The 23,864-nt window shown below is 36.6% G+C and overlaps 1 protein-coding gene across 2 annotated transcripts in view; it reads left to right on the forward strand.

Annotated features, from left to right (window-relative positions):
• Positions 1-283: 283 nt before the first annotated feature.
• The window catches only part of rgs9a (regulator of G protein signaling 9a), a 31,731-nt gene continuing 8,150 nt past the window's right edge, over positions 284-23,864 (forward strand). Inside the window, exons 1-12 of one of the 2 annotated variants that reach the window (XM_030141533.1) lie at positions 284-480; positions 1,906-2,002; positions 6,190-6,240; positions 6,347-6,453; positions 8,264-8,315; positions 11,404-11,462; positions 12,778-12,854; positions 19,385-19,466; positions 19,562-19,624; positions 22,808-22,837; positions 23,005-23,066; positions 23,183-23,296. In XM_030141533.1, coding sequence (XP_029997393.1) covers positions 412-480; positions 1,906-2,002; positions 6,190-6,240; positions 6,347-6,453; positions 8,264-8,315; positions 11,404-11,462; positions 12,778-12,854; positions 19,385-19,466; positions 19,562-19,624; positions 22,808-22,837; positions 23,005-23,066; positions 23,183-23,296 — 863 coding nt within the window. In that variant the 5' untranslated portion in view covers positions 284-411. The remainder of the gene's footprint in view (positions 481-1,905; positions 2,003-6,189; positions 6,241-6,346; positions 6,454-8,263; positions 8,316-11,403; positions 11,463-12,777; positions 12,855-19,384; positions 19,467-19,561; positions 19,625-22,807; positions 22,838-23,004; positions 23,067-23,182; positions 23,297-23,864) is intronic. The other variant, XM_030141532.1, reaches the window with a different exon arrangement.

The following is a 23,864-nucleotide window of genomic DNA, read 5'->3' on the forward strand; positions in this document are numbered from 1 at the left end:
GAAACCAGAAAGTTGTTGTGGTTTTAAATTATTTTGAATTGTTCAAATTAAAGATAAAACAATAGGAATACAATCTAAAGTGTATAATTTTCTTTGAGGAGCATTCTTTTTAACATTTCAGACAAATTGAGAAACTCTCTCTCTCTCTCTCTCTCTCTCTCTCTCTCTCTCTCTCTCTCTCTCTCTCTCTCTCTCTCTCTCTCTCTCTCTCTCTCTCTCTCTCCTTATGTTCATGTAAACAGGCTTTTCTTCAGCTCACTGCAGCTGATTGGTGGATAAATCCATCCTGTACCACAATCCCTTTACAGGACGTCCACATACACTACGTTACACACACTGCTCTGTAACGACATTTCACAGGAGGGTTTTCAGAGGTTTTATTTGTGATTTGATTCTCATCTTGCAGCAAATATGACAATAAGAACAGCACGACCGAATCGGGGACAACACTTCAGACCCCGCATGCACTGCCTCAAAAAGGTGAGTGGATTTATCATCATTATTACCATAATCTATGTTTATACATAGTCCTTTCTTTGATCCATATTGTTTAAACTACAGCATTTACTGTTTTCACAAATGATCAAGCACTGGAGGAATGACTGGAGTTTTCACTATTCAATATATTTTAGTAGTTCAATCTTTCCCTCTTAAATGAAGCATCTCTGTAAGTGCACCTACAGCAGATTTACTGCCGAGGCTTGTGAGAGATCCTCCCTAATTCCACCTTAAAGCCAATTTGTGTACTGCTGAGAAGAAAGGGCAAAGTCAATAACAGAAATTAATGGTTTTACATATATATATATATATATATATATATATATATATATATATATATCCAACAAGACCTGCAGTTCTAGAGTTGCTCTGACCCAGACATCGCCATCACAATTTGGCTTTTGTAAAACAAAAACTTATGCTGCCTAGTTTGCTGCTTTTGACACATCAGCTTTGAGTACTAATTATTCACTTGCTGCATAATATATCCCACACACTGACAGATGCAACACAATCAGCAACATTATTACCCCTTCAACTGCTGGTGTCATAATGTTTGGCTGATTAATAGAGTTGACCAGTTAGAGTTTCTAGTCAAACAGAAAACAGGATCATTTGTAAACTCAGCTTAGAGTGTGTAAAATATATAACATAAATGACACACTTAGAATAAATTCTGAATTAGTTTTTTTTGTACATGAGATGAGTATTCAGTATTCACACCATCTCTGGATGTGTGCTGAGTGATCAGATTTGAATGCATCACATATGGCATTAACACTGTCCACATGATCGGATTTGCTGGAACAGATGTTAGAACCAGAATTTAATTAGATTTCAGTCCTTCGCAGTCTGAATATGACAAAGTTGCAAATTTCCCACCAAATCCCCAGCAGAGTACTGCACAGAATTCCAGCCTTTGGGATTTTGACACTTTTAGGAAGTATTTCTGGAACATGTTGTTGTATCTGAGAAGGTGGAAAGAACTTATCCCATGTCACTAGTGAAAGATGAATTACCTTAACATGGAATGAAATCATGTACCGTGACTACCTCACTGTAGTGGGACACACACATGCATTCATGTTTTCCTACTTTTAAATCTGTAAATAAAGTTAGAAGAGCTCTGTCACTATTGTATCATGTAATTTCAAGATTCTGCAAAGTAACATTTAAGCGGCTATCAAATAGATGACTGAAGAACATAGAACATAGTGATCAAAAGAATTTGTGGAGGCATGCATTTACTTGCTCTTGTATTTTAACTGTACACGAGAAATGCATTTCAGTATGGATTAGTTTAGTTTATGGAATATAGGTTATGAGATACAGTATTACTGATGGAAAGAGGAAATAAATATTTAAAAAATAATTTTCATCCCTTGTTGTGGTCTTTGTTTGTTCCAGGTGGAGGCAATCGTGGTGGAGATGCAGGACTCAAAAAGTGGCATTAAAGGCTCAGACCAGAAACTCAACGTCACCACCATCCCCTATGTCATCACTGGTGAGACACACACAGCCTGGAAGTGTTTCTAAAACCAGGAATATTTCTGTAAACCCTTTCCTGGGCACAGCGATGGACTCGACTGTTTTAAATTAATAATGAGGTTTCAACTCACTGAATGGGTGTAAATGTAAAAGCAAGTTTGTATTACATGTAATGTTGACATGATGAAAAACTTTGAGTTTATCTCTATAAAGCCATTTAACTTGATATTTTAGATTTCTGGCCAACAAAACTGAATTTCTTCAAACACTCAAGCAGCCGATACATCCTCTGTACATGACACAGCCTACTATAAAGAGTTGAGAAACACAGTTAGAGACCAGCTGGTGGACATAGTGGTGAAGACAAAGAGAGAGCTAAAAATATCTGTAATGTTAACCCATCTGCATCTTAAAGGGAACACAGGAACACCCCCTTGATATCACCCATAGAGAGTTGGAAAAAAAAAAAAAGTACTTTTGTCAGTGGTCAGAAACAAGAACATTTTTTAGTCCTTTGAAATAATTTACATATATGTTGTATGTCAATTTAAAAGATAATTTCACAAATCTAGGAAGTCACAGTTTTTGTAAAACTGTTGAAGTATAAGTTGTGTATACTCAAAGTTGTAAAAGTTATGCAAAGGTAACAGTTGTTTGTTTGCAGCCCATTAGTTCACTTCTCACTAAACTAGATGTTACATTATTATCTGAACTTGTAAAATTATATCATGAATTCATAGATACAGGGGTTGGACAAAATAATGGAAACACCTTCACCTCAAGATGATAATGCCCCAATCCATACAGCTAGAATTGTTAAAGAATGGCATGAGGAACATTCTAATGAAGTTGAGCATCTCGTATGGCCGGCACAGTCCCCAGACTTCAACATTATTGAGCATTTATGGTCAGTTTTAGAGATTCAAGTAAGACGTCGATTTCCACCGCCATCATCTCTAAAGAGTTGGAGGGTATTCTAACTGAAGAATGGCTTAAAATTCCTTTGGAAACAATTCACAAGTTGTATGAATCAATACCTCGGAGAATTGAGGCTGTAATTGCCGCAAAAGGCGGACCTACACCATATTAAATTATATTTTGTTGATGTTTTAAGGTGTTTCCATTATTTTGTCCAACCCCTGTATAATATATGCAAAAAGTGGCACAATTCAAATAGGATATAAATAATATTGCCTCTTGCCATTGATCACTGATTATATTTTTTCTGAGGTCAGGTCCCATAGGGTACAACAGAAGGGCTAGGACTGAATTTCTCTATTTTTTGTGGATTGCTGCTTTGAAGAAGAACTAGGTATTTTGGGTGTCATCATATTGGTTTTTTTTAGAGTCAAAACTGGCCACATATTTGGACAAAAGTGAAGTGCTGGGGAAGCACGAGGGGTAAAGGTTGCAAAGTTAATGCTATCTTACTGAAAACACTGACTGCTAAGCAACACTGTTGACCACCAGGTAATTTAAGATACTTGATCAATTTTAACATACAGGTAATGACGCTAACATAGTATAATGTATAAATACACAAATTCATGCTATCTGGTCTAGTTAGCTAAGTTATCATGTCATGTCACCATGACATCATTAAGAGTACACTTACAGCTGTGGTGAGCAGTGATTTTAATGAAGTATACAAGACAGAATCTTGTTAGACCCTGTTAAAAATAAATATACTTTATTCAGGAAGCTGAAGCTCAGGCTCAGGAACATTTCTGCATGGACTTCATTTATCAGCCTTGAGCTTTTTTTTGCACCTACTTTATATGGTCCAAGTTTTCAGACTTTCCTGTTTGATTCAAACCACTTGGAGGTTGAAACCTACAAATATGGCAGTTTGTCTAAACTTCTGACCAAAAGTGATGGCCTGGATCCCAATCAAACTAAACCATCCTCCTCCTGTTTAGGATCACTTTTACAGTCCTACAGTCCTTTTCTCTGATATTTAACCCATAAAGACCAAAACCTCCACTGCTCATCATAAGCATCTACTGATGTACAATATTTGCTAACTCTTGATCCACTAATCCTATCAATCTGTGTAAATAATTGGTGTAAAATGCAGTTTGCAATCTTTTCATGGTCATCAGACATGACCCATTTGGACGTTCAGAGGCTCCATAGTGAACATGGAAACACTGTCATCTTCTACAACATTCATCCACCAGTAAAACCCATGGAGTTGAATAAATGACAGTGGATGGAGACATTGGGTTAATGATCAGCTAATGATATATTTTACTGAAAAAGTCACTTTTTTTTTCATTTTTCTCTGTTTTGATATAATAAATGATAAACATAATAATATAAATACCTTGAAGTTTTCATGAACATCTTAATTAAATATAGAAAAAACATGATTCACAGTGAAAAATGCAAAATATAAAGGATAATATTGTAATAAATAGTGACAGATGGCTTAAGAAAGGTTAAATCAAGAGGAAAAAATCATTTGGGAGCTGTCACAGAAGTAGTACTGGGGCTTTATTGGTTAATATTGCATACTATTAAGGGAAAGTATTCCACGTTGTAGTATGTGTTTCATTAGTTTAAGTGCAGACTGTGTGAAAACACTGGCAGCCGGGTGTTTAAGCTGCTAACAGACTAAAAAAAGACAGCCCACAATTGGATGAGATCTGTGCAGTTCTTTAGGAGCCAAAGTTGCTTTTTAATCCAGCCTAAGACCAACATGGGCCAAAAGTCACCATCTGAACTGAGAAGGTCTGAGTAAAAGCACCTCCTGCTGAGAGGAGCTACCTTCCCACACTGTCTGTGCCAACATCATGATAACAATAGTCTGATTTAGATTTAGATAAATGTGGTTGGACTTTCTGGGAAAAGCCTTCTGCTGTCTTCCAAATGCTTCAGTACTAATGTCTCCACAACACTAACTACTGTTTACTGAGAAATAAAGTTAGCTAATGGCAACAAATGACAATCTCTCAGCTCATGAGGCCCCAGCACAAGCACAAGAGCATGCAAGAAGGTTCCATGTATGAAAAGGGGAGCTAGAAAGCTAAAGCAGTTTCATTAACCCTTGAAGACCCACAAATATTTTTGTCACGACTTCCAAATGATTTTTTTTTTTTTTTTTTGTCTTTCCCAAGTGATTTATCATGATCATCCACATTTTGCATTTTCAGTGAAAATCAAGTATTTTCCTATATTTAATTTACTGATCATGTATATGTTTATAAAATGTCACAGTAAATTCAAAGGCTGTTAGATCAAATCATAAAAGAATTAGGAAAATGTGACTTTTTTCAACAAAATATATCATTAAATGAACATAAAAACAAGTATGTTCATCCACTGTCATTTATTAAACTCCATATGATATGTTAAAAAGGAAAATTTACCTGACCTTGAATCCAGAGGACATTTAGATATAAAACAGGGAAAGAAGTTACATCCAGAGGAAGTTTATCATGCATAAAATATTTCTATAAATAATTGTTTTGACTAACTTTCTGTCTATGAATCCATTAACAGTCAGATGAACTAATAAATCTGCTCCTTGATTACAAATCATATTTATATGTAATGTAAATCTTTGTATCTGGTAAGAGTCATTATAGATACAAAATACACAGAAATGTTGATATATATCACATGTTGTGCACTCTGTCTAAGTTCCCTGACTGACTCCATGGCGTGCACACATTCAAACTATATATTAGAGCTGTAACCGATTAATCGACTCAAAGTGATCCAAAAAAATCCTTCAACCACAATTCTCCTGAATCAAAGCTTTGTTTCCTTCATTTCTCCACTGTTAAACATTGGTTCCACTGTTGTGTTTCACACGGACGCTTATTGTGACGCACAAAGAAGCTTCAATTCAGGAAAACTGCGATAGAATATCTCCCTTCAATCAATTCGAGTCGATTAGTCGAATCAGGACTTTTTGCATTGACTTCAAGCACCTAGTCGATTAATCGGTTGCAGCTCTACTCTATACCACTGCTAACAACTTTAGACACGCCCCTCCCTAACCCTAAGGCAGAGGAGGTGGGGGGTCCATATGTCTCACACTGTTCTCAGCCTGTGTTTGTAAATGTACGTGTGCTAATTTTGTGGAAGAGGAACCACAGTCCAAAAGTCCAAATTAAGGAGGAAACTAAAGCATGTATCAGATGTACCCAGTGCATGGTCTCTGCAGTTCTAATGCTCGTCTGTGTCTCCACGCAGGTAAAGATGTCATTGCATGGATTGCCAACAAGATGAAAACCACTGTAGAAGGTCTGGCTGCAAACTGTAGAAAATGAAGACATGTTCTTTGTATTGAAGCATGACATTTCAAACTGCATTTCCTGCTTCCTCATTTACCCATCTGTCTGTGTTCCAGAGGCCCAGGTCTTTGGTAACATGCTGGTGGCCTATGGGTACATTTACCCACTGCAGAACCACAAGAAGCTGGTCATGTGCAACGACAACACTCTCTATCGCTTCCAGGTAAAACGTAATACTCACCACTCCTGTTGGTGGCATCAGTGTCGTACTTTAATAAGATAGCAAAACAGATTAAGGGGAAGATTTTCCATTTATAGACCAATGACAACATTCAAGTAAGGAACAGCTCCTCCTGTGGAACGTTTCCTGTACAGATCATGTTCTATAGTCGTCAGGGATCTGAAGACTAAACAAGGAGAAAAATCTGGAAACTCTGTGGGGTGCTGAATGGGACAGGTGCTGGAGTTCACGTGCTCAATACAGTCCATTTGACACTTAAATATTCCCGGTAAATCTTTTATTTTATGGTGGATTGTCCAACTTTTTGGGCCCAGGATAAAACTTTCCAAAGAACTCCTCAACAACAAAGCATTTATCAAATATATACATTGTCATTTATACTTTATAAAGAGTTACAGTGAGACAGAAACATTTAAGAATGTTGCAGGTTAAGGATGCGACAAAGTGGAGTGACCTATCTTAGCTCAACTCAAACTAGTTGACTTGAGATGCAGTTTGTCAAATTTCCACTGGCTGGTTTCAGAATGTTACGAGCTGTAGCTCCCCAGATATGAGGAAACCCAGTGCTATTGTCAGCTGCTTAACCTATAAAGACCCAGTGTTACTTTTGTGTCAGTTCTCAAATGATTTTTTTCTCTATTTTAGACTTTTTTTAAGTGATTTATCATCATTCATTCTAATATCATGCTCAATATTTTGCATTCTTAAGTGAAAATCATGTATTTTCCTATATTTAATTTACTGATCATGACTGATTTTCATTAAAGCTCAAATTAAAATTAGGGTTATTACATCAGAAACAGAAAAAATAGAGGGAAATAGAGGGAAAAGTGACTTTTTCAGTAAAATATATCAACTGAACATGAAACAAGTGTCTTCATCCACTGTCATTGATCCAACTCCATGGGTTTTACTGGTGAATCAATGTTGTTGAAGATGATGGTTATTAGTTTATTAATTGGTTTGATCCCCATTAGCTGCTGCACACCACAGCAGCTACTCTTCCTGGGGTCATTAACAACATAAAAACAAAGCACCACAATTTACCACAACTCACTCAACAAACAGGATATACACACACTCAACACAACACAAAAACCAAAAATCAACAACAGCACACAATACAAAACAATTACAATAACAATAATGATACCAACAACAACAACAGAAAAAAAAGAATAAATAAATAAACCCAAAAAACAGAAACACTACAGAGCCTCTGAATGTGCAAATGGGTCATATCTGATGACCATGAAAAGATGAAACTGCATTTTACACCAATTATTTACATGTATTGATAGAATTAGTGGATCAGCAGTTATTTATGTTTTTATATCAGTAAATGATCTTGGTCACCAGTGGATGTTTGGGTCTTTATGGGTTAAATACTGTTTCCATTGTTTGTTTACTCTGAAATACGGAAATGTTCAAGCACTATCGTGTCATTTGTCACTGTTTTCATTAATCCCAGAAATGAAACTACAATAAATATCTTACTGTTACTTCTGATTTCTTCTGGCTATGAAGACGTTAAAAGCAAGGAATTAGAAAGATTAGCGAAAAAGAGTCTGTCAGGACGATGACAATAAACCTCAGGTCTCATTGATTGATTAACACAGTGTATGGATTAATACAAGTGTACAGTGCAAAAAAAACCCAACATTAATATTAGTATAACAACAATACTCCATTCTGTGGACAGAACCAAACACTATAACCTCTTGTGTTACCGTGCTTTTGTTTCTAAATAGACTCACTCTAATAAAATGTCACTAATCTGCTTCCTTTCTAGACTCCATACTTCTGGCCAACACAGAAATGGGTTGCAGAGGACTCCGACTATGGTGGGTACAAGGTGAAGTTAAACAGATATACAAACAGCGTAGGCAGCTTTTGGGATGGAATGAAAAAACCTGCTGAGTCATGGTTTTTTTTTGAAGAAGCAGCTTAATTCTCACTCCCAACTGATCAAATGTGGACAAGTAAGGCATCTCCTCCCCAGCCAGCATGTCCATGTGGGCCCTAGAAGGGTTATAATTGGGCTGCATATAAGGGTCTCATTTGGGTTTGTCCACAGTTTCCATGGTGGCCCCACATGTGTTTGCCCATATCAGAATCAGAATCAGAGACCTGAATATCTCATATTATTTATTCTTCACACTATTTATCCCACAATATTTATCTTTCATGTCATTTGCACTACTTCTCATGTTATTTGCACGCCTTAAATTCTGTTATATAAATATCTTAGTTGGTAATACTTGTTATTTTTTAATGTAAATAACTGTGCCTTTTACTGATATTTGTTGTCTGTCTGTAAATTCTTGCACTGAACCTAAGAGCTTTGCCTCAATTTCGTTGTACTTGGAACAATAACAATAAAGAGATTCTGATTCTGATTCTGATTCTGATTCTGATATGGGCAAACACATGTGGGGTCACCATGGAAACTCCGGACAAATCCACATGGGACCCTTATATGCAGCCCAATTGTAACCCTTCTGGGGCCCACAAGGACATGCTGGCTGGGTCTTGGTGTTACTGGCAGATACGGGTCTGGACAATGCCCTTGTTACCATTTGATTTGGTTTACACTTAAAAACAGCTTAGGGCTATAGAAAAAGGATCTCCACATTATTATGTATAATTTCATTAGTGCCAGTGCTGACATCCTTCAGTATCAACTGCAGGGTTAAAATTTATGAGTTGTTTGGCTAGTTCTTTAAACAAATCACACTTATCTTGTGCAGAGAGATGCACCATCAATTCAGTTGTAAAATAGTGTCTCAAAAGAAGTTTTTTTGTAGAACACGTTTGCATAAGGAAGAATGTTTATTAATTTGTTCATTCATTCATTCATTCATTTTCTGAACTGCTTAATCCTGTTGGGGATGCTGGAGCCTATCATTGCTACCGGTGGTGGGGGTGAAAGCGGGGTACACCCTGGACGTTGCCAATTCATTGCAGAACAGGAAGCATGTTGTGGTACGCCCTAAGAAAGAAAGCAACAAATAAACAGATGTGTGTCAGCAAAATTTAACATTTTTTTGTGGGTGTAGTTCCAGTTGTGGTTCGTTTTCATAGCAAAGGGTACTAAAGGGTACACTTACAGTAACACATATAGCAAAAAGATTTACAGCAGGATTTGCAATTACAGTCCTGCCACTGCATAACTGAAAAAGTAATGCTTATCCTAGTAGGGTTCATCCTGGAAGCTCAAATAATAAAGACAGAAAAATAAATAAATAAATAAATAAACACAACATGAAACAGGACGCGAACACTTGAAAACAGATGCTATGTTATTGCCGTCAATACCTGACAACTTGCAAAATGTGATGACCTGGGAGTGAAAACAGGCTCTTCTAATGTACCGCACATACAGTATCTAAATCCCAAAGAAGACTCATTTGGATGAGGAGGATGGATGAGATACATTTGAGTAAGACTTTTCCATACATACAGCATCTCAGAAGGCCTGCAGAGGGACTGGACTCCCATAACTCTAAGGTCCAGTGATATTCCTATAGAAGAGTCTAAAGAGGGAGCAGGTCGCTTTTTTTACAGTTACAGCCATGTTTCTACAATAACTCAGAACAAAAGTCAGTTTCAAAAAAGACTGTAACAAGGGACAGTTGTGGCTTTTGTGGCTACCATAAGAGTAGGTAGGGTGAGGGTATTCAGTTGGATGCAATCTGCAAATTGGCATGAGATGTCACTGAACATCACATAATGAACCTTTAAAGGGGTCATATTTTGCTAAACCCACTTTTATTAGTCTTTGGTTCATTTATTTGAGTATTTGGACCTTAATAGTTCATGCAGTTTGAATTTGAACCCTCCAGGTGCTGCAAAGCTATCTTTATATTCATTTTGGCAAAAATCGAGTGGATTTCTACAACCTGTTTTAACCCTTTCATGCATAGTGGTCACTACAGTGGACAGCTATTCTCCAGCTGTTCTCTTGTGTATTCATGGGTTTTGTTGTTTTAGTTCCATATCAGCCAACACAGTGGACATTTATACATCATCCCATAAACTGCAATTCATCCCATTACTGTAACTTTGCTGTTCTTGGTAAACCTGATCTGCAGTAACATATTTTAGTGTAAATCAATTGTTATTTGTTTGACAAAAAGTTTTTTCTTTTTTTGCATATTACTTCCATGAAGTGAGTATTAACTAGCTGTAGAATATGTTAAAATGTGAGAAAACATCAGATTAGTAGGACTACAATCTTTTCATTTGTTTTTATCTCACTGTCTGATATTGGGTTTTAAACACGTTTCTTTACTTCAAAAATTAAACGCATGGACATTTTTGTAACTTCATTAAAAAAAAACTCAATTTTTTTTTTTTTTATGCCAAAGGGGGAATAAAAACAAGAAGGAAGAAAAAAATCTTGACTCTGGTTGTCATAATTCATGCATGAAAGGGTTAATTCCTGCTTAATTTGTTACGTCTATAACTATTTATGTCACAACATTTGCACAGATAAAGTCAAGACTTCCCTTGAAAATTTGTCTGAGTACGACATAACTGTTTGTCAGCAGCAGCGGTTGTAGTCCATACTAAAAATATGTCCAAACTTGGAGCCGATTACCTAAAATGTTCAGTTGTTGGTTGTATTAACAAACACAAGTGGCTGAACAGGATAGAGAAGCACGGGCAACAACCTGGAGAGGGTGGGGTGTGAAGTGGCTCAAGTGCATTTAAAGGGCCAGCGCTCAAAATGACCTTTCTGGTGTCATTACTCAGAAATAGGGTTGAAGATGGACCTGTGGAATTGAATTAATGAAGAATTCAGACCCAAACATAACATTTACAGTTTATGTAGACCACAGGGAAATGTTTGAAAACGCATAATTCCATTTAAAAAGGCAAAATATCACTATTTAATAATTTTTATAATGTGCTTTGTTCTGACTGTAGCAATTTACCTGGCAAAGAGGAACATCCGCAAGAAAGGCATGCTGGAACCATATGAACAGGTACGATGTGAATGTCTGTTTGTTCGTAAACATCACACACAACAAACAGCACAAGAAAAATGCATCTGATATCTTGACTTACTGCATGCTTTAGTCATTTCATCCAGTAAATCAAAAGCGAAGAGAGCAATCTCAGTACTTGTTTGTCTAGATGAAAACCACATAAAAGGCCTAACAAGATCAAACTGTTTACTTTTTACTTTTATACTTTAAGTGCACCGCTGAGTGTGTAGGTTCTCACGTTTCACTGAGTAAAGGTACTTTTACTTTCACCAGAGCTGCCTTTACACAACTATTTGAACTTCTACTGGAGTAAACAAAGCATTTACTTTTGTCACCTCTGATTATATTACTACAAATTGGTGATAATTTCAATCATAGTCCTTCAGTTTTGTTATTTTAACTCATAAAGACCCAGTGATACTTCTGTGGCAGTTCCCAAATGAATTTTTCTCTATTTTCAACCCTTTTTAAATTATTTATCATCATTTAATCTAATAATATGCTCTGTATTTTGCATTTATAAATGAAAATCAGGTATTTTGCTATATTGAGTATACTGATTATGTAGATGTTCATTAAAACTCAGATTTAAGTTGAGGGTTATTATATTAAAAACAGAGAAAACTGAAGAAAAAGACGATTTTTTTTTCTGCAAAATATATTGTCAACTGAACATAAAATAAATGTCTCCATCCACTGTCATTTAAATCATGTATTTTCCCCTATATTTAATTCACTGATTATGTAGATGTTTATTAAAACTCAGAATAAATTCAAAGGTTAAAGTGTTCTGAGTCGGAATCTGAAAGGTTATTATTTTACAACAGAGAAAACTGAAAAAAAAAGTGACTTTTTCAGTAAATACATCAATGACTGAATGTAAAAACAAGCATCTCCATCCACTGTCATTGATCCAACTCCATGGGTTTTCTGGTGAATCAGTGTTGTAGAAGATGACGGTGTTTCCATGTTTACTACGGAGCCTCTGAACATCCAAATGGGTCATATCTGATGACCAGGGAAAAACGACAAACTGCATTTTACACCAGTTATTTACATGTATTGATAGGATTAGAGGATCAACAGTCATTAAACATTTTATATAATAATGATTTTGGTCACCAGTGGATGTGTGGGTCTTTATGGGTTAAATAACTTTGTTTAGATAAAAGTGCATATGTCTTGTGAAGAAAGTGCATGCATGAATTGCTTTAGCGTTTGTCCAGTGTTATATTTTTATATATGCTTTGTTCTTTATGAACATATGTAAAGTGCTCAAAGTACTAATGCTGCATTTTGTGTTTTTGCACAGGCACATTACAATCACCTCCATAAATGGCTCAACCACAAGTGGGACTTCATTGTGATGCAGGCCACCGAGCAGTACAAGTAGGTGAAACTATGATTATTGAGGTTCAAAAGGGGGAATTTTACTATAGCACTGACCCCTGAACTGCCAACTGAGTAGGGTCCTATATCACTGGTCTCCAATTTTTTAGAGATTATCTGCATTAAAATTTCAAGTAGTATGGGGCTCCGTGGTTTAATACAAAAAAAAAAAAAAAAAGACATTCTAAACTACAAAAATGCTTTTGGTACAGTTTTCCCATACACACATTTTTTCCCCCTGTTTGGCGTGCTATATATACTTGTGTACTCTCTAATAATATTAATAACACTACATATTCTCTCCATATCTTGTGTGTAGGATGTAATTGTGAATAAGCAGATTTGTATACTATTAGGCTAATTTTTTTTTTCTTTCTATGCTTTTATTATTTTATTTTTATTTTTTTGTATTTTGTTCTTTTTTTTTATTTTACCTTTTTTGTTCTATGAGTACTTTGCTGTTCTTTATTACTATCATCAAGTATGTCATGTAGGACCAGGGGTAGGTGGGAAAAATAGGACATGCTTAATGCCTCTGAAATTGAGTATTCAAATGTTCAATGTAACTTAAATCTGCACCAAAAAATGATAAATAGATATGTTAAAAAAAGAAAGAAAGAAAAGAAATTATCTGCCTCAGAGATTAAATGTGCTAAATGTTACATATTTTAATAAGATTAAATGGAAAACAAACGAAAAAAGTGCTGGTTTGCTGATGTTTTCAAGGTACACTATATTGCCAAAAGTATTTGCTCACCTGCCTTGACTCGCATATGAATTTCAGTGACATCTCATTCCTAGTCTATGGGGTTCAATATGACGTGGGTCCACCCTTTGCAGCTATAACAGCTTCAACTCTTCTGGGAAGGCTGTCCACAAGGTTTAGGAGTGTGTTCATGGGAATTTTGGACCATTCTTCCAGAAGCGCATTTGTGAGGTCACACACTGATGTTGGACAGAAGGCCTGGCTCTCAGTCTCCGCTCTAATTCATCCCAAAGGTGTTCTATGGGGTTGAGGTCAGGACTCTGTGCAGGCCAGTCCAGTTCATCCACACCAGACTCTGTCATCCATGTCTTTATGGACCTTGCTTTGTGCACTGGTGCACAGTCATGTTGGAAGAGGAAGGGGCCGGCTCCAAACTGTTCCCACAAAGTTGGGAGCATGGAATTGTCCAAAATGTCTTGGTCTGCTGAAGCATTCCCAGTTCCTTTCACTGGAACTAAGGGGCCAAGCCCAGCTCCTGAAAAACAACCTCACACCATAATCCCCCCTCCACCAAACTTTACACTTGGCACAATGCGGTCCGACAAGTATCGTTCTCCTGGCGACCGCCAAACCCAGACCCGTCCATCAGATTGCCAGATGGAGAAGCGCGATTGGTCACTCCAGAGAAGGCGACTCCACTGCTCTAGAGTCCAGTGGCGGCGTGCTTTACACCACTGCATCCGGCGCTTTGCATTGCACTTGGTGATGTATGGCTTGGATGCAGCTGCTCGGCCATGGAAACCCATTCCATGAAGCTCTGTGCGCACTGTTCTGGAGCTAATCTGAAGGCCACATGAAGTTTGGAGGTCTGTAGCCATTGACTCTGCAGAAAGTTGGCGACCTCTTTGCATTATGCGCCTCAGCATCCGCTGACCCCGCTCCGTCAGTTTACGTGGCCTACCACTTCGTGGCTGAGTTGCTGTCGTTCCCAAACACTTCCACTGTCTTATAATACAGCTGACAGTTGACTGTGGAATGTTTAGGAGCCAGGAAATTTCATGACTGGATTTGTTGCACAGGTGGCACCCTATCACAGTTCCACGCTGGAATTCACTGAGCTCCTGAGAGCGACCCATTCTGTCACAAATGTTTGTAAAAGCAGTCTGCATGCCTAGGTGCTTGATTTTATACACCTGTGGCCATGGAAGTGATTGGAACATCTGATTCTGATTATTTGGATGGGTGAGCCAATACTTTTGGCAATATAGTGTATATGATAAAGTGTTATTACACATAAATATTGCTTTATGTACATTTATCCAATAGATTTATAAATGTTCCACTGATAGAACCTGTAAAGTGAATGTATTGTCATGTGCAGACAGTGTTTTGAAGTAGATCTGGTAGCTCTGACACAAATATTCCTTTGGATTTAAACCCATTCTCTGGTTAATTCTCGAATTTCACATTTTGACCCAAGACTGTATCTTGGAAACTTCAGCCAACCAGCATTTAGGACTTGATTTTCCTTTATCAGTGACTCACACGTGGTAAAATTTGACTACTTTTATTCTGGAAGCATTTGACTTTTAGACCAGTGTAATCAGTAGAGATACTATTTTAATTTCTGTAATTCAGAGATTTGTTTCTACACCTATTCTACATGTTATGAAATAGTTGCTGAAAATATGTGAACATATTGTGAACTATGTAGACATGAAATGTGCAGTTAGACTGTTCATCTATTTTTATATGTTCTGTGTTTACAAGTGTTTAGGCATTACAGAAATGACTTGATGATACGCCAGAGCCATAATTAGTCCAGCCTCACCCCTTAATGCTGTAAGGATATACAGACTAGAGTGCATTAATATCAGTGGCTCTCAATTTCTTGGTTCATGATTTCACTGAGGTCAGTAATACACATTGCTAGTTTGCACTTACAGAAAAAAGAACAGTTGACACAGCTTCAGTTTGAAGAATTTGGCAGCATTAACATCTAAGCTATTTAGAGTACAAACATTTAAATACAAGTTTAAATGCTATATTTAGATATTTTCAGAGCTTTATCTTACCATCAGACAGCTCTATCCAACAAGGAACTGCACTGCTGCAGCTCTTTTTTGTCACCTTTGACAGAAACATTATGTCTGTATTTAGCACAAGCATAAGCTGGAACATATTAATACTGAATGTGTTGTTTTTATTTTTATTTCCTTTGCTTCTCACTGAATTTCAGTGAATTACAAACCAAAAAAAATGCCAGATTTTGGTAATAGTGTGCTGTGAACTATAATAGTATGCTATATAAGTTTTACGGTTTAATTAACCAAAAATGAATACAAAACTGCAAAAAAAAAAACAAAAAAACATTAATTTCCAGTTGTCAGACACAGACACAGTGGAAATGGATGAATCTATAACTTGTTTGGAGCCACATTAAATTTTGTGTTTTTTCTTGTCTGACAATGTGACCCTTAAAGCCTAAAGCAGTGTTTTTCAGCCTTGGGGTCACAACCCCACGTGGGGTCACCTGGAATTCAAATGGGGTCGTCTGAAATTTCTAGAAATTGATTTTTAAAAAATTACTAATAAAAATATTTTTTAATGATTCAATATATATTTCATTATAATTAAAACATCACACATTTTTCCTAATAAAAATCAAGTTCAAATAAAATGCAGGATATTATATCTGAGAGGGCATATCTTGATTTACCCAATCATGTGACCATGAGTGTTATTACGCTTCAACCTGCCCAGACACAGTCAGAAAACAGGACGGAACAGAGAATGGAAAGATTTCTTCACCCACCTGGCCCCGTTAAAACATCTCCAAGAGAAACTGAGAAGCAGACACCAAAAATGTGCATTATATACATTATAGCCTAAATGTTATCTAAAATGTACGTTTATTTGCAATATAGACCAGCAAACTATTACATGATCCCAAAAAAATTAATTTTAGCAAAACAATGTCTCCGTTTTGAATGTCTGGGGTCACCAGACATTTGTGATGTTAAAATGGGATCACGAGCCAAAAAAGGTTGGGAAACACTGGCCTAAAGACTTACAGAATCTCAACTATGAGTCTATTAATTAAGAGTTTCACCCTATTGCCATATTAAACCAAAAATAAATCAGAGCTAACATTTCTGTTCAAATCCACAGAAACCAGAACAGGCCACATCTAATCTTCGTTATGTTCTAAAGGTTTTAGTGAAATGAAGTGTTTGAGGACTACCCTAAGCCAGATTTCAGTCCCTGTTAGCGTTGGCCTCCTGGTTGTTAAGGTGTGATAAACAACCAGGGAAACTGAGTGAAACTATAGATGTATTTCTCTAAATATATTTAAAGTGTATGCTGAAATTTCACCCTGGAAAATGTTTAAAAGCAAATTTGGAATAACTTCTCAAGTGAATTTTTATATTTAAACAAACGAAGTTTTGCTCACTTCAGGTGGTGCTTTTTTTTCACCAAGGAGTAAATGTACATGGAGGAAATGGAAACATATATGGGTGCTTCCATGAAACTGGGTACATTTTGATACCTGGCACTTTACCAGCTTTTTAGACCCAGTAATGAAAGAGAAATGTAGACATATGTCCCTCCAGGATGGACCTGATGATGATCTCAGATAAATGCAAAAAAATTATACTCTTGCTCTGAGCCATCCCAAAATTACTGAATTTTTAATAAAATATTGGGGCCAAAATAGGACCAAAATTGGGACAGGAAAAGCTACCTAGGTGTCAGTGCATTTGATCTGAAAACATGGCTTGAAATGTTCTTATTTAGTGCTATAAATAAAGACACTGTGTTAAATTTGATGATCCTAGTGGTTTTTCTAATCCAGACATGTGGGTTTTTCATGAATCTCAGTCTCATTCCAGGTTTTGTGTGTAATCCATTGTGTCCACTTGTGTTACATGCAGAACCTGCCCATTTAAACACATATAAATCGCAAATGATTTTGCAACAGCGGTCTTTTTTGTGAAACACTCTACCTTGAATAATTAGTTCAATTCTCAAAATGTATCTGTGAGAGAATAAAGAGCTATTGAAAAAAAAATAGTAGCATGTAATTTTCGTGTCCTTTTGACCGTGTTATATACAGATTTTGTATTAAATATAATGTAAAGTTATATAAAAAATGTGTTTTATCTGAAAAATAGTTTCTCTTTTATCTCAGTAAATATTTATTTTTAAAATAGACCCAAAGTGCTTCCAAACTTGCTTCATAACATTAGTCTACATCTGGTTTGAATTGTTAGCCCCTCTGTCCTGTTTTTAGGACCAGTTTCATAGAAGCACCCATATTGCACTGTAAAGCGAGAGGCACATTCAACATTTGGCAGAAATTTTCTACTTTCATTGCACAGAAGTTGCTGTTCTACTGGTGCCTCGATCTACTGTCAACATGACACATTAGTCAGGACAGCGTTGCCAGTTGTGTGTGTGTGTGTGTGTGTGTGTGTGTGCGTGCGTGTGTGTGTGTGTGTGTGTGTGTGTGCATGTGTGTGTGTGTGTGTGTCTGTCTGTCTGTCTGTCTGTCTGTTAGAGGTAGAATAACCATTTTCAACAAAGGAGTCTGATGGCTTTGGGAACAACATAACTTCACTTCCCTGTCAGAAGGGCTGTCTGACAGGGAAGTAAAGCTCAGCAAATAACCAAATATACTAAACGATTTGAGAAATGACTTGCAGGCAATGAGGACCAACAAATATACTATATTTGTGTAAAAGTTTGTTGACTTAGTGATACATAAAGACATATCAAGACAGGTTATGTAATGGCTTTAATTGTCATGAAGTTACAAATGGAAATCTCTGTATCGTCTGTGACCACCACTGGCACCAAGCAGAGCATTGGATGTGCCAGCCTCAGTGTCAGGGAGGCTGATCTGTGACACTGACAGTCAGTCTGTAGTGTCTACCGAGTCTAGATATAGAGCTGTGATAAACTCCAAAGTGCCTTGCCTTGCCTTGCACATCTTGCTAACAGTTACAGAGTTACTTGTTCATGTTTTTGTTGCCACTGGACACAGTGTGTAACTTACAGAAACAACAACCTGGTGACTTCATCCTGACTTTGAAAGCATGACTGGATTTTGTACCAGCTGAGTATAGATGTAGGTACATTTGTTGTGAGACAGTGTGGGAGACCAGCCAGTGAAAACCATAGTGTCAGATAGATGTTTTTGAAGATTTACACTAAAATGTTACTATTTCAAAACTGTGAAAAATGTTTTAAAAATTAAAGTCACTGAGTGTTTACTCGAACAAATATATAATATTACAATCCTTTTGACTATTCATGTATTCCCTGCAGTAGGTTGTATTACTTAGCTTTATGTCAGTCATCCTTCCTTATGAAAGCTAGTTTTATATAACTGACTTTTTCAGTCATTCAGATTTGGCTGGGCGATTAATACTTTTTCTCTGGTGTGACAAATAAAACACATATTTATTACCGATGTACATGTGAACTTAAGTAGAGTAAGAATAACTTATAATAACTGCACCTGGCGTTTGATCGGTCAACCAATCCATCAAATTTTATTAATATAGTGCCAAATCATAACAAAAGTTATCTCATGACATTTTGCATATAGAGCTGGTTGAAACCAGACTCTTAGGCCAGTTTGATTCATTTGGTGCTTTTTTTTTCTTCCAGTGACTGACAGTTTTTGATATATTGGTCAAAATCAAAAATGCATTACAAAACAGTCTCGTGGATAAAGTGTGGAGGTCATTGTTCACAGTCTGACCAGTGACCAGTCTTTGCACTACAGAGTTTGACTCCATACTCCTTCTCTTAACAGGGCTGGAAAAGAGAGGAAGAAACCTGATCGTGTGGTGTTTGATTGCCAGGAGAGGGCTTACTGGATGATCAATAGACCACCGGTCAGTATGTGTGTATAAGTCTGCAGATATTTATATTTATATACATGTTGTGGAACCACAGTATATGAATCATCATGTTTCCTGTGTGTGTCCAGCGTCGTACCCACAGCGCTATGGACTGTGGTCCAGACCGTCTCATTGATCCAAGTGTAGAGGAGGTAAAAGGTTAGTATATGCACATGCAGACTTACATGTACCCACACTCACACCCTTAAGAGATTGAGGTCAGCTGGTCTTTTAAGAAACTTACTGCAGCTTAACACTGGAGAGCAGTGATCTCTAGACAGGTCCACTTAAACACTGGAAGCTCACTGACCTCCCCTCCTCTCCCCTCCTCTCCCCTCCTCTCCCCTCCTCTCCCCTCCCCTCCTCTCCTCTCCTCTCCTCTCTCTGAAATTCTATAAAATTAGCAGTCAGACTTTATATTAAAACATTCTCTGCACATCACAGGAGGTACATGGTCTCACATCTTTGAAATTACATGACAGTGTTTCAGTTTTTACATGATCTGTAGTTTTATCCGGTAGGTAGCTTAAAGACTTAAAATGAAAACACATGTGGGGCTGCCAGCAGATTAGATATTTCAGTGGACAGAGGAACCATGATGCACACACTGGTTTCTGAGCTGCCATTATGAAGCCAGTAGTTTGCGATTTGACCATTGATTTGTTGATTTTTCTGAGCCAGTTGTGACCACATTTGGAAGAAAGGGTCAGAACCATAGGACCATGAAGGGTCAGAGATGAGCTAATGCTAATGCTAAGTGCTAGCCCACTGATTTGGTAAAATGGTAAATTTCATCAAAACAAAGTCATTTTACAGTCTTTAATAGAGCCTAAAAATCTACTACAAATGAAATCTAGTTGTCTGTCAGGAAAAAATGTGTTTTTGTAAATGAACTACAACTCTGAAACTCCAGAGCTGTTGTACAGACCTGTCAATCAAAGACCAACCATGGCAGACATATTGTATTTGACCTAAGATCTGATTAATGGAGAGAAAAACACTTAAAGGGGGACTACAATATCACTTATTAGAGCAGTGGTTTTCAACCTTGGGGTCGGGACCCCATATGGGGTCGCCTGAAATTTCTAGTAATTGATGTAAATTTTTTAAAAACTTACTAATAAAAAATACATGGTGAGTTTACAGAGATAATCCCAATCCATAAAAGACATGACAAACTCTGAAGCTGAAACTGAAGCACTGTGGTTCTGTTTATCTGTCAAATGTTCATTGTGGTTGGTTTCAGATGCTGCAGCTCTTTCATAATTCATAGTTTGAGTTTTTGTTTGTTCAGTATTAATTGTCAGCCTTGTAAATCCAAGCTGGACTGACTGTACATATCCTGACCAAGGAAAATCAAAGTCTCACTTTGTGCAGTAATCTACACCTGGCTTTACTGCCTCCGTCCATAATAATATACATTATATAGACTAAATGTGTCTAAAATTAATGTTTATTTGCCACATAGTATAGCAAACCATTACATGATCAAAAACAAATTAATTTCAACAAAAAAAAGTCTCCATTTTGAATGTCTGGGGTCACCAGAAATTTGTGATGTTAAAATGGGGTCATGAGCCTAAAAAGGTTGGGAACCACTGTATTAGAGTGTCCAAATTAAGCAGATTAGACTCAAATCTGTCCTGGAAAAAATTATTAACTTTTCTGGAAGAGGTTCACTGAAAGTCTTTGGGAGCCGGAACTTTTTGGAGTCAATCATTTTACCATGTTACAACTTTGAGATACTGAAGAAACACTGTTTGTTTGTTTTTTACGTAGAGGACTAAGGCTGGATTTTCCACTAAAATCTTTATGCTCATATTGAGTTGTTCTGTGCCTCTTTTTTAGCTTCTCTGACAGTTAGACACTGTTAACTTGAAAATGGAGTTAGTTTAGCTATCAATAAATGACCACTTCCCTGCACAAAACAGTCACCAACACAAATCTCACACAAACACACAAGCATAACTGACATTACATATTGAACCATTAACCCATAAAGACCCAGTGTGACTTTTGTGGCAGTTCCAAAACATTTGTTCCTCTATGTTTAACTTTTCTTAAGTGATTTGTCACCAATTATAATATTGTCCTCTGTATTTTGGGTATTAGGATTTTTTTTCCAGTGTAAATCATGTTTTTTTTCCTCCATTAAATTCACTGATCATGCAGATGTTCATAAAAGCTCCAATTAAAGTTGAGGGTTATTATATCAAAAACAGAGAAAACTGAAGAAAAAGTGACTTTTTCAGCAAATCTATCATTAACTGAACAGAAACCAAGTGTGTCCATCCACTGTCATTGCTCCAACTCCATGGGTTTTAGTGGTGAATCAGTGTTGTACAAGATGACAGTGTTTCCACAGTAGCTACGCAGCCTCTAAACATTGAAATGGGTCACATCTGATGACCATGAAAAGATTTCAAACTGCATCTTACACCAATTATTTCAACGTTCAAATAGGTTTAGTGGTTCAGAAGTTATTAAACATTTTAGATCAGTAGATGCTTTTGGTTACCAGTGGCTGTTTGGGTCTTTATGGGTTAACGACATAAATATATACTCAAACTTAAGTATTGTTAAGTCCATATGTGTTCCCCATTCTAAAGTAGCAAACCTATCGCAAATAAATAATGAACTATAGGCTAATACGCTAATGTAGGCTAACAAGCAGTCACAAAGGAAAATGGAAATATATGCACATATATTCTCAGATTTTGTTGACACATTTCTCCAGAATCCATTGATAGTGCTCCATTGTGAACAAATGACATTGAAGACATGAATTTATGAATAATATTTTTATGAAAAAGAACTGTTTTATTAATGGCATTTTTTCTGTCTTGTTCTGTCCTTTTGTCTTTTCACCAGATGTCCCAACAATGACATTTATATGGGATTAAAAATTTGTAAAAAGTAGTATAGATTGCTGCTGTTTATATAATGTTGTCGTAGTCAATGTAAGTGTAAGAAGTGTTTAGTCAGTTCCTCCAGGATATGTCAGTGTGATAAATGTATTAATGACGGTGTCTTGTTTAGTAAAACCAAACCGTCTTCTACCTGAGCAAGAAATACTGTCATTTTTTTTTTTTTTTTACTTCAAAAACTAATTTTTGGCTGCAAAAATCACAAACTATTTCTGATGTTTCCCTTATCCTGGATGGACTGTTAATTACTGTGTTTGTGGTTTTCATTTAATCTTCCTGTTTGTAAATGTGTGGGTGTACAACTGTAGAATCAGTGTGTTACTGTGTGTTTCACTCTTTATTATAACACACGTTCACGGTAAGAAGAGTCGACTAAACTGACACACTTTGTTTCTTCTCCTCTCTCAGAAAATAACTTTTGATCAGTACAGGCGCATGGTAAGTCACACTCTACTGAATTATCAATTTTGTTGTAGAACTGGTTCATTAAAGTGCCCTAAAAGTTTGCACATTTTCTAGTTGGATGATGATAGATGATTATAAAGATCATTATAAATGTATTTTTCCACTGCAAATGACATTGTGTGTGCCTATTTCTATTTTAGAATATATTCTATCAACAAGCCATCATGAGGTCAAAGGTCAAATCCAGTGTGTCGCTTGGAGCGTAAGTTTATGTACTCTTGTCTCAACTTGTGATGCATATAAGAAACAGCAGCGGAGAGCGTCTTTCCTGCTGATCTCTGAAAACTTGGAGTCTCATTAATTGTTCTGTTCCTGCAGGTTGGTCAAATATGTCACAACCTACAAAAACCACGACGCCTTCCTGGCACCCTGTCTTCCCAGCAACCCCTGGCAAACAGACAGCGACGCATACTGGAATCTGAACATGAGGAGGTTAGTGTTTCTCACAGTATGTACAGTTAACATAAGGCTTCCTTTTGATCCAATAAAGCTTCAGCTAGCATTTATGTCATTAACCCTGTACTGTCATACATAAGGGTCAAGTCACGCGCCTATTGACTCTGAATCAAAGAATTTGAATTGAGATAATGATTTCAAAATTTTTGTAGTTCAATAGTATAAAACCGTAAGTTTCTAAATCCATTACAATTTTTGTCAAAAAAGGATTTTCAAGAAAATTACGGAACTTTTTATGACCTAAATTCAGTCCCTCTGAAAGTTCTCTAAGCATGAATAATAGCATAACTTATCATTGCTATAATTTGAAATCTCAATCATATATTTCTATTTTCAACATAGTTTTATGACCTTTTATACATCCTTTTATCATTATAAAAATCATTTTGTCTGAAAAATTGGTGTGGTTGGTGAATTGCTTTTTTAAGCATTTTAATATCAGATGGTGCCAGTTATGTAGGGAATTTCAGTTTTCTCAAAAAACATGTTTTTTTTTCATCACTCATTAATAAAATGAGCTAAACCAATAGAAATTTTTGAAAGT

The sequence above is a fragment of the Sphaeramia orbicularis genome, chromosome 8, assembly GCF_902148855.1.
Source record: "Sphaeramia orbicularis chromosome 8, fSphaOr1.1, whole genome shotgun sequence".
In the NCBI taxonomy this organism is placed as follows: Eukaryota; Metazoa; Chordata; class Actinopteri; order Kurtiformes; family Apogonidae; genus Sphaeramia; species Sphaeramia orbicularis.